The sequence below is a fragment of the Pan troglodytes genome, chromosome 9 (genome assembly GCF_028858775.2).
Source record: "Pan troglodytes isolate AG18354 chromosome 9, NHGRI_mPanTro3-v2.0_pri, whole genome shotgun sequence".
NCBI lineage: Eukaryota > Metazoa > Chordata > Mammalia > Primates > Hominidae > Pan > Pan troglodytes.
Window position 1 is genome coordinate 36,826,012 of NC_072407.2, and position 11,380 is coordinate 36,837,391.

General features: G+C 41.1%; 1 protein-coding gene across 2 annotated transcripts in view; it reads left to right on the forward strand.

Moving 5' to 3' along the window:
• The first annotated feature begins 929 nt into the window (after positions 1-929).
• Positions 930-11,380, forward strand: part of PRRG4 (proline rich and Gla domain 4) — a 29,412-nt gene continuing 18,961 nt past the window's right edge. Inside the window, exons 1-4 of one of the 2 annotated variants that reach the window (XM_521881.9) lie at positions 930-1,744; positions 2,078-2,202; positions 8,224-8,387; positions 10,351-10,399. In XM_521881.9, the coding sequence (XP_521881.4) occupies positions 1,353-1,744; positions 2,078-2,202; positions 8,224-8,387; positions 10,351-10,399 (730 nt within the window). In that variant the 5' untranslated portion in view covers positions 930-1,352. The remainder of the gene's footprint in view (positions 1,745-2,077; positions 2,203-8,223; positions 8,388-10,350; positions 10,400-11,380) is intronic. The other variant, XM_009460187.4, reaches the window with a different exon arrangement.

The window sequence follows — 11,380 nt, forward strand, 5'->3', positions numbered from 1 at the left end:
CGAAGGTTACAGTAAGCCAAGATTGTGCCACTGTACTCCAGCCTGGGTGACAGAGCAAGACTCTGTCTCAAGAAAAAAAAAAAAAAAATGAAGGGGGAAAAAATGTTTCCCTTGGTCCCCAGCAAGTGCCAGACCACTTCGACCAAAGCATAAATAGTGTTTCAAAGAACTGTTAAGCACGTTCTTTGGATAAAGAAGGATGTGACCATCACCTGGCATAGGTCCTCTGTCCACCTGCTGCCTTCATTACTTGATGCAGCAGTTCTTGAAGTCTTTAATCAAGACCTTTTTACACTCTTTTACATTATCAAGGACCCCAAAGAGCTTTCACTTATGTGAATTTTATCTAATGATATTTATTATCTAACATTAAAACTGAGAAATTTTCAAAATATTATTTGAAATCAAGACAACAAAGCTTACTTTTTGTTATGTTTATGCATAGACTCAAGGAAAAGATCAAGATTTCAAGATAATTATTTCAGAAAAATGAGGTTATAGCTATCCTAGTAGATATGAACAAATAGAACTAATCAAAGTACAAAAGCAGTAGCCAAGAGAGTTGGTGGACACCTGTAGTCCCAGCTACTCTGGAGGATGAGACAGGAGGATCTCTTGAGCCCAGGAGTTCAAGGAGCCAGCCTGGGCAACAAAGTGAGACCCCCTACTCTGAAAAAGAAAAAAGGAGAGAAAAAAAATTAAGTTCACAAGTACTGAGAACAAATTTTATTAATCTCTATAAATCTACATAAATCTCTATAAAATGTACATACTAATAATGTAAACATACTACTATGGAAAATACTAGAAAATACAAGCACGCTGACTCAGGTATTCTATTAGGAGACAGAATGATGACGTTATTACACTTCAAATAGCCCCTGGAAATTTCCACTGTACACTCTTGAGAGAATGAAAGTGAAAATGGCAAATCATGTATTGTTACTATAATGGAAATAGTTTTGCCCTCAGAGACCCCTGGAAAAGATCTTGGAGACATCCCAGACCTGGCGGACCACCATTGGAGAACCAATGTAATCAATTACTTGTAAAGTCATTTCCATTTCTTATCACGAATAAAGGGCATTTTGTCTGATGAATATCTTGTCCTCGTCCCCGGACCACCCTTTTGAGAACAGTTGACCGAAGGTAACCACAGGACTCCTGGCCCAGTGGGACCCAAAGCGAAAAGCCCTGGACGCGCCGAGGGCGCTCTGCTTAAGACTGAGAACCGAAATGCTCCCTGAATTAGGAGCATTGAGAACGCCGAGTGCAGACACAAATCGAAAAGCAGCCACCCGCGCCGCCAAGGCGGGGCCAGAACTGGCGGCAGGCGGCTGGCCCGCCCGGGGATGGGGCAGAAGCTGCGGCAGCTGAGAGCGCAGCGCGGGCTCCGGGGAGACGCCGGCCCACCGCCCGCCCGTTCGCCGCAGGTAGGCCCGGCCCCCGGGAGGTGGGGCGCGTCCAGGTGTCCCCAGGTAGCCGCCTCCTACCTTCCTCCGTCGGCCGCCTCCCCGGACCGAGGCAGGACCTCGCCCCGCGCGTGTTCCCCGGGCGCCCCTCTGCGAACCCCAGGCGCTTCCCAGGTTTGCGCGCGGGGGCCATCCAGACCCTGCGGAGAGCGAGGCCCGGAGCGTCGCCGAGGTTTGAGGGCGCCGGAGACCGAGGGCCTGGCGGCCGAAGGAACCGCCCCAAGAAGAGCCTCTGGCCCGGGGGCTGCTGGAACATGTGCGGGGGGACACAGGTACGAGGCCTGGCGGTAGGACCTCGGCGGGGAGGGGGTTACCTGGAAGGGGCCACCTCGGCGGACTGGGTTGGATTCGAACACATAGCGAGGGTTGCCCGCGGCGACAGGTGCCCGATCAGCCCTCGGCAGGGTCACTGTGCACGGCGTTTGTCCCAGGCGCTCTCAGGGGCTGCTTCCTGGGCGCGCGTCGGGTCCCGGCGACCGAAACCGCGCGCCGGGCGCTCTTGCGCCTAGGCTTTGAGTACAACAGGTTGGTGATTCAGTTCGACAGAAACTCAAAGTGCTGAGCTAGGGGCCTTTTTTTTTAAATATGTTTTTTGTTTGTTTTAGTTTGTTTGACAGTTGCCAGACTATGTTTACGCTTCTGGTTCTACTCAGCCAACTGCCCACAGTTACCCTGGGGTTTCCTCATTGCGCAAGAGGTCCAAAGGCTTCTAAGCATGCGGGAGAAGAAGGTAAGCACGAAAACGTCCCTGGAACCCAGAGCCGCATAGCACAGATCTCAGTGAGAAAGTGCAGTATTTGAAATTACATACCCCCAGCAATCATAGAAACACTAAAATATCCTTTAGTTTAATTTGTGGCATATTTGGCAAGGTTGTGTTTTTTTATGTTCTTTAACTGCAATTTATAGAACTTGATTTCTGTGAGTCTCCTTTAATAAGTATATATGTAAGACCTAGTTTGTGGTTAATTGAATGGAAAACCTATTTCAGCTTCTGAAAATCAGTGAGTGACATTTCTCTAGATGAAGCTGTGTGGCGATTATAATAAGCATAATTACTTGTTCTTCCTGGAGAGGCGAGCGGGGAGTCCAGGATCTAGTCTGGACTTGCGAGACCCTGGGCGAGATAACTTAATCCCGTTTGGCTTGAATGTCTTCATCTGTAAAAGTGATGCGGGTGGGGCGTAAAATGATCTCTGAGGTCCTTTTTGACTTCAGATGGTCTAGTTGTCTCGATAAAAGCAGCTAGTTGAGAAAAGATTAGGTTTGGGGCTTGCTAACCTGGAAGTCCACAGTTTTTAGGTTTCAGATCATTAACAGTTTGTTTCCTGCCTATATTTTAAAAGCCTAACCTAGTAAAACCAGAAGAAAAAAAAGCCTCTGGCTCTCAGCATCCTTCTCCCTGACTATTCATGGTGCTTCCCCACTCAGTGTCAGTATTCTGGATCCACGTCCCCACACATTCCTGTCTCTTATCCCTTCTCATCAGATCCGATTCTCAGCTCATTTTCATTTGGGAAGGATCTGTTACACTAGTACTCCTAACTGACTTTATTAATGATTAATACAGCTGTGTGTGTGTGTGTTGAGCTAGAACAATCCATTAACCCAAAGGCGTGAAACTCTGATGACAGAATTCTAGCAACTGGATAGGCTAGCTAGAGAGATAGGGAGAGATTTTGGAAGAGGATCCTTTTTAGTCCCTCTCAAGCTGCACCGTATATGTAAGTCCACTTAGAAGGTTGCACTTATAAGGTTCCATAATCAGATGCTCTTCCCTAAAATGATTGTGAGTGCAATCATTCATTCACATGACACGGGTATAAGAGACACTCTTGCCGGCACGGTGGCTCACACCTGTAATCCTAGCACTTTGGGAGGCCGAGGCGGGTGGATCACCTGTGGTAGGAGTTCGAGACCAGCCTGGCCAACATGGTGAAACCCCGTCTCTACTAAATATACAAAAATTAGCCTGGCTTGGTGGCACGTGCCTATAATCCCAGCTACCCAGGAGGCGGAGGCTGCAGTGAGCTGAGATCGTGCCACTGCACTCCAGCCTGGGCGACAGAGTGAGACTCCATCTCAAAAAATAAAAATAAAAGCAAATAAATAAATAAATAAATAAATAAATGACAGTCTCAAGGACACCACAAGCTATGGAAGGAATTTAGAGATCATACTTGAGTGTGGAGGGCTGGAGACGTCTGTGGAAATGTGAATGAGGGATCCGACACATTTGAAAAGACAACTTGTTCAGTCAATCACCACTTGATGAACACATGCTAAGTGCCAGGCCCCGTGCTGTGTGGTGGAGACATAGAAATGAAAGACTGCAATCTCTGCCCTGGAGGACATCTTCATCTGTATGGGAGGCAGGGTGTTTGTTAAACAGACGATCTCCATCAACTGTATAACAGAAGCCAGAACAGAGAACTGAGAGCAGAGGAAAGAGTGAGTAGCAGTAACTCTGCCTCAAGAGAGTTGTATGGCAGAGAAGCCAATGCCTTCCATCTGCAAATGGGCTATAATAAATGGAGATATGAAAAGTAACTGGAAATAAAGGACCTTTGGTGAAATTCTTTTTTTTTTTTTTTTCAGACAGAGTCTCGCTCTGTCTCCCAGGCTGGAGTGCAGTGGCGTGATCACGGCTCACTGCAACCTCCACCTCCTGGGTTCAAGCAATTCTCCTGCTTCAGCCTCCCAAGTAGCTGGGATTACAGGTGCGCACCACTGTCCCAGCTAATTTATTTTGTATTTTTAGTAGAGACGGGGTTTCACCATGTTAGCCACGCTGGTCTTGAAATCCTGACCTCAGGTGATCCGCCCACCTCGGCCTCCCAAAGGGCTGGGATTACAGGCGTGAGCTACCGCGCCTGGCCCTAAAATCTGATAAAGCATGACGGTGGAGTTGAAATGACTGAAAAGGAGCTATTTAGAAAACACGAGGAGATAGAAGTGAGGAGAAGAATGGAATATCTGGGTTGGTGAATTTATAGCAGTGAAATGCATGGACAGCCTCTTAGGATAGTCTAAGACAGGAAAAATAGAGAAGGGTAGAGAATCTAAGGAAGCAGAGCCAAGGCCATTGCATCCTCCAGCCATGGTCAAGGGGAAAATAGGAGCTCTTGCTAAAAGCCAAGGGTGTTCCAAGGGCAGGGAAGTTTGCTTCCTTTCAATTAAAAGCAACTTCAGGGTTACTTAGAATCCAGTAACAAAAGACAATATTTCTCCTGAGATCCTAAGGGATGCAGGGAAAAATTTGATCTGGCACCAAAAGTCAGTCAGTGACAGAATCAGAACTTGCACACTCAGGGAAGTGGCAAGCAGCAGCCCCTGGAAGGCAGATTTAATACAGTGTTAATCATAATAGCATGATTAATCATAAATATCATATTTATGATATTGGCATAAATATTATTTCAGGAAAAATAAAAATGTTTGTGGCTCTCCCTTTTTCTGTTTCCTCTATCAAAGTAGCTTTTGAGTTCCATGGGGGTGTATTTTTAATAACTCAACCTACTGGAACAGAAGACTGTCATGAGAAATTTGGCACTGCTCTTTTTAGCCAATAAAATGTAAGGATCTGGACATATTTGAGAAGTATACAGAGGCAGATATCTAATTCTCCATTCTGAACTTAGATTTCATGCAGTAAGTATAGCTAAGTGAGGCAGGCTATGGGTTGCTTAATCAATAGTTTTATACTTTAAACCTATGCCGAGCTGAGAAACACCAGACTATACCTATGAATTGCTTCAACTGGTAGACTTTAGGTCCAAGAGTTTCCTCCCACTATAGCAAAGTTGAGTTTGTTCATTCAGTCAGTAATTTTTTGAGCACCTCTTATGGGCCAAGAACCAACATCCCTGCTTTAATGGAGCTTTTCTTCTAATGAGGAGAACAGAGTGGTAACAAATAAGTAAAGCATATAGAAAACCAGATGGTGATGAGTACTATGGAGAAAGGCAGAGTGTGGACAGGGAGTGCCAGGGGTGGGTAGGGATGGGGGTTCAAGGTAGCATTGAACAAAATCCTGAAGGATGTGAGAGAGCAAACTGAAAGAAGAAAGTTCTGTTCAGAAGAAACAGTAAGTACAAAGGCCAGAGAGAACCAGGTGTGTTGGAAGCCAGCATAGCTACAACAGAATACGTGAGGGATAGTGGTGGGAGATGAGGTTAGAGGGGTAAGGGCTTGGGGACCAGACAGAGAAGGGCCTTGTAAGCCACTGTAATGACTTTGGCTCTTACTCTGCAGGGGGTGGAATTGCTGTTAGAAGGTTTTTAAAAAGCAAAGTAGGAACAGTCTATCTTGTCTTTTAAAGGGCCCTCTTTGGCTATTATGTTAAAAACAGATGGTAGAGCAGCAAGGAGACCCGTGGAAGACCATTGTAGGAATCCCAGTGAGGGGTGATGGAGGCTTGGAAAATTTTTCATTCTATGTCCATTTGGTGGTAATATAAAATCTATAAGAAGACAAAGGAGGAAACAGAATAGAAATATTTCATCACACTAGCCCCTCTATCTACCTTTTAGAATACTTTTTAAAACAACTATCACCAATTATCCCATTGTAGCTTCCTGCTTGGTTCAAATAGCCCCTATCTATTATTTATAATATAGAAATGGACACTGTAGAATATTGCTGCTCCCCCAAAATATAATGTGAACTACATACATAATTTAAATTTTTCTAATAGCCACATTTTAAAACTAAAAAATAATAGGTGAAATTAATTTTAAGAATGTATTTAATTTAATCTTGTGTCTGAAATATCACCATTTTAAAATATAAGCAATATAAAACATTATGGAGACATTTCACATTCTTTTTTTTTAACACCAAGTCTTTGAAATCCTTGTGTGTATTTTACACTTACAGCACATTTCAATTCAGACAAGTCACATTTCTTGTTTATTTATTTATTTAGAGATAGGATCTTGCTCTGTCACCCAAGCTGGAGGGCAGCGACATGATCTCAGCTCACTGCAACCTCTGCCTCCTGGCCTCAAGTGATCCTCCCACCTCAGCCTCTCGAGTAGCTGGAACTACAGGCGTGCACCACCACACCGGGCTAATTTTTGTATTTTTTGTAGAGATGGGGTTTCATCTTGTTGCCCAGGCTGGTCTCCAACTCCTAGGCTCAAGCGATCCACCTGCCTCAGCCTGCTGGGATTACAGGCATGAGCCACTACTCCCAGCCACAAGCTACATTTCAAGTGCTCAATAGCCATCTGTGGCTAATGGCTACCATATTAGACAAAATAGTTTTAGAACATTCAGACCTGTTTGGAAAGATAATTCATTTGTGGAAAAAATATCTTGGACAAAATGTGACTGTTCTCAAAGGGCCAAAAATAAATGTACAACTTGAGGTCACTCAAAAATCAGTATGAGTTTTCCAGACCATGATCTCTCATGAACAGTCTTTCAATTGCCTACTTTAATACATTCTTTCTTTAGAAATGGTGAGCAGTGAAAAGTATCCGCACTTTTAAATTCTTTTAAGCATTGTGATGTAGTTCTCAGTTTCTGAATTCCAGTCTCAGTAATATGATCTGAAGCAAAATCTCTTAAGCTTTGTTTGTGTGACACCAGAACAAGTTTAAAGTTTGTGGGTTTTGAAAATACCACCATGGTTGGATGCTTTGGTTTTGTGTCAGCCTGTTCTTAACCTGTAGTGTTTACCATTTACCTTCCCGTCAAATGTAAAGGGAACCTTATAAAACATTATAGACACGTATTTGGGGTGTACCGTAGAGGGAGCTGCTACTTTGGAAACGACGAAATGTCTTTAGTTAAATCTTATAATTAGCTTATAGTTTTATTAATTTAGAAGTTTAGAATTTATAAGTTTTAGCATAAACTTGAATACAGCAATTTTAATATAAAAGTATTAATTTGTAATTTAAGAACTTGGCCAGGCACGGTGGCTTACGCCTGTAATCCCAGCACTTTGGGAGGCTCAGGTGGGTGGATCATGAGGTCAGGAGTTCAAGACCAGCCTGGCCAAAATAGTGAAACCTCGTATCTACTAAAAATACAAAAATTAGCTGGGCGTGGTGGCACGTGCCTGTAGTCCCAGCTACTTGGGAGGCTGAGGCAAGAGAATCACTTGAACCCAGGAGACGGAGATTGCAGTGAGCTGAGACTGTGCCATTGCACTCCAGGCCCGGTGACAGAGTGAGGCCCCCTCTCAAAAATAATAATAATAATAATAATTAATAACTTAAAGAGATCTTAGTGATTATTTAATTCCCAATTTTATAAATTAGGAAATGGCAGCCCAAAGAATATAAGTGACTTATCTCAGAATACACACCTGATAACTTAAGCTAAATCAGAACAAAAAGCTGTCTTCTAACTCTCAGTTCAATATGTTGTCCATGATGCCCCACTAATTTTTCTCAGTCAAGATAATAGGGAACCAATTCTTTAGAAACAGACCTGTCAATTGTTGGAAAAATAATTATCTGGAGGGAAAAGGGATATTTAAATAATTTTTATTTATACTATTAATTTTGGACATAATCAACCCCAGTGGAATTATGCTAACTTTGTATTTCACATTTATCAGAAATTATCTTCACTGATGCTTTTTCTTTCTTTTTTTGGGTTAGATTTTAAAACTTTACAAAAAAGTTTGGTATAATTTAGCCACATCAAGAGAACTATTCACTTTTTTCCACAATTAAAACAGGAATTTTTTGACTATATTTGATCAATGTTTAAGTCTTTTTCATTACTTTATTAGTGTTTACATCAAAAGAAGAAGCAAACTTTTTCATACATAGACGCCTTCTGTATAATAGATTTGATCTGGAGCTCTTCACTCCCGGCAACCTAGAAAGAGAGTGCAATGAAGAACTTTGCAATTATGAGGAAGCCAGAGAGATTTTTGTGGATGAAGATAAAACGGTAATGTGGTTGATTATGTTAATTGGCTGGAAACGTTAAATTGTACTTAAGAAAGTGGCACTTTCAGTTATTAGAGATCTTATGCCTTAAACAGAATCAGGATTATGTACCTGTTATCTCTTTCTACTTCCTTAAAATGATAATTAACCTATTTAGACTTGGCTTTACACCCAATTAACTGGTTTCATAGTAGTTAGTAAATTATTGACTGTTGTGATTTTGTGTGTTTAATGTTTATTATATTTAAAAGTAATCATGGGGCAGAGTGAATTTAACTCCAAGATTTTGTGGTTAGTGCTCTAACTCAGGCTTCAATCATTTATGGCAGAGTGAATTTAACTCCAAGATTTTGTGGTTAGTGCTCTAACTCAGGCTTCAATCATTTATGACTGAGTAATTTGTCCTATCGGTGACCTTACCTTTGTTGACGACCCATATTTGTATTTCAAGTATTTACTGGAAGTCTGCTATGTGCCAGGTATTCTCCTTGAACCTGAGGATACAAAATATATAGCCCTTGTATTCGGAAGTATATTATTTGGTCTACCAGTGTAATTTGAGGGAAACATTTTTAAAAGTTCTTTCTTAGAATATAACTAAATTCTGTTAATCTTGATAAGGTACAAAACAGATGGCATTGTGCCTGTGATAATCTGGCATAGTCTTGAAAAATGTTAACTAACTGAGATGATGATGATGATGATTATTATTATTATTATTATTAATCTGGAGACGGAGTCGCCCAGGCTGGAGTGCAGTGGAGCAATCTCGGCTCACTGCAACCGCCACCTCCTGGGTTCAAGCCATTCTCCTGCCTCAGCCTCCCAAGCAGCTGGGACTACAGGCACATGCCACCACGCCTGGCTAATTTTTTGTATTTTAGTAGAGACAGGGTTTCACCATGTTGCCCAGGCTGGTCTCAAACACCTGAGCTCAGGCAATCCATCTCCATCGGCCTAACAAAGTGCTAGGATTACAGGCATGAGCCACCACGCCTGGCCCTAAATTCTTTACTTTTGTAGATTTCATAACCCTAGCTCCTTTTTCCCTTTCTTAAGAGTCCTATTTTACTTTTTGGTCAATAAGAACCTCCCCAGGTATCCTTCCCTACCAGTATTTGCTGTTTCTATTAAGGAGGAAAACGAAGCATATACTGTGTAGTTGTGCCTGTTGGAATTTTATTCTGTTTTTCACAAACCTTTTATAATTTTATCATAGTTCCTTAAAATTCATTTCTATTCTCTCAAGTAGCACTGAACTTAAAATTGTCTCAACAATGTCTTCCCAAATCAATAAATACCTTTCAATAAGATCTCCCAGAAGGGCACAGTGGCTCATGCTTGTAATCCCAGCACTTTGCGGGGCAGAGGTGGGAGGATTACTTGAGCCCAGGCTCCTGTAGTGGCAGGCGCCTGTAGTTCCAGCTACTTGGGAGGCTGAGGTGGGAGGATCGTTTGAGCCTGGAAGGTCAAGGCTGCAGTGAGCCATGATCACACCACTGCACTCCAGCTTGGGCAACAGAGTAATCCTGTCTGGAAAAAAAAAAAAATCTCCTGAGACAAACTGAGGGTTTACCTCCCATAGAAAACTTCAGTCTCCTGTTCAGTCATGATAGTGGGTCCACAGCCTCAACTTCTACCTTTGGTACTTTCACCTACTCTCTAATGCAATAATTTCCCCCAGTGCCTTAGTGGGGGCTCCAGTCAGGTGAAGGGAAAATAGTAGGCACAGTAGTAAAGAGCTGGGACTGGCAGTAATCCCTTGACAATTAGAGAGATGGCAGAGGCAGCTGTGGGTGGTAGTGATTTAATTAGAGTGAGTCACACCCTCCAGCTTGAATGAACTGGTCTCCTACCTATGGTGCATGCCAAGAGTTTACTACCCCTAGTCTAGGTCATTAGGACCAAATGAAATATGATAATAAAGATATTGAATAAACTTGGGAATTTTACCTTTTTTTTAGATTGCATTTTGGCAGGAATATTCAGCTAAAGGACCAACCACAAAATCAGGTAAAACAAGAATTGATCAAATTTAATGCTTTTCTCATCCTCTCTCTGTTGTAATACATTTTAGTTTTATTGTTTGAGTTTGGTTGTTGCACAACATACATACCTTATAAATCCAAGGAGATTTCTCAACTATGCACCGGGCTATCTCAGACAGAAAAGGACAGATTCATCTATTTATACACTGAAAATCAAGTTTGGTGAGATACTAGGAAAATGAGATAATGGGCTTAAAGCTGTTTTAAACAGCTCAGCTAAGTCAAGACTTGCACAGAATAAAAGCAGATTCTATTCATTTCAAGATGTAAGCTATTTTAACTTTTTTTCTTTTTCATCATTAAAGGCAGATGGAACATTTATGCTAGATAAATTAAGATTGTTGGTTCGAATTAAGTAACTTGTAGAGAGGGGAGATCTTTATCTCATCTGTATTGATCATCTCTAGCTGCATTTTAGTCAGGTGTTTTTTTCGCCAGCTATTCTTTCATTCCTCTTAGGTAGGGCCCCCTCCATGGCAGGTTATGTTGCGTAGCTACCCTGAGTTGCCTAATAAATATTATCTCAGTGGTTAATACCAAAGTATGTCTAGTTGAGCAGCGAATATGTTTATCCCACTTAATGCTGAATATTATCCATTTAATAAATGGATATTTCAAATATTTTTAAATAAATAATTTTTAAATAAATTTAAATAACAAAATATTTTGAATATTATTAAAATATAAGTATTATATTTTGGATATTATTAAAATATAAGTATTATATTTTGAATATTATTAAAATATAAGTATTATATTTTGAATATTATTAAAATATAAGTATTATATTTTGAATATTATTAAAATATAAGTATTATATTTTGAACATTATTAAAATATAAATATATTTTGAACACTATTAAAATATAAGTAGTATATTTTAAATACTATTAAAATATAAGTAGTATATTTTAAATATTATTAAAATATAAAAGTAGTATATTTT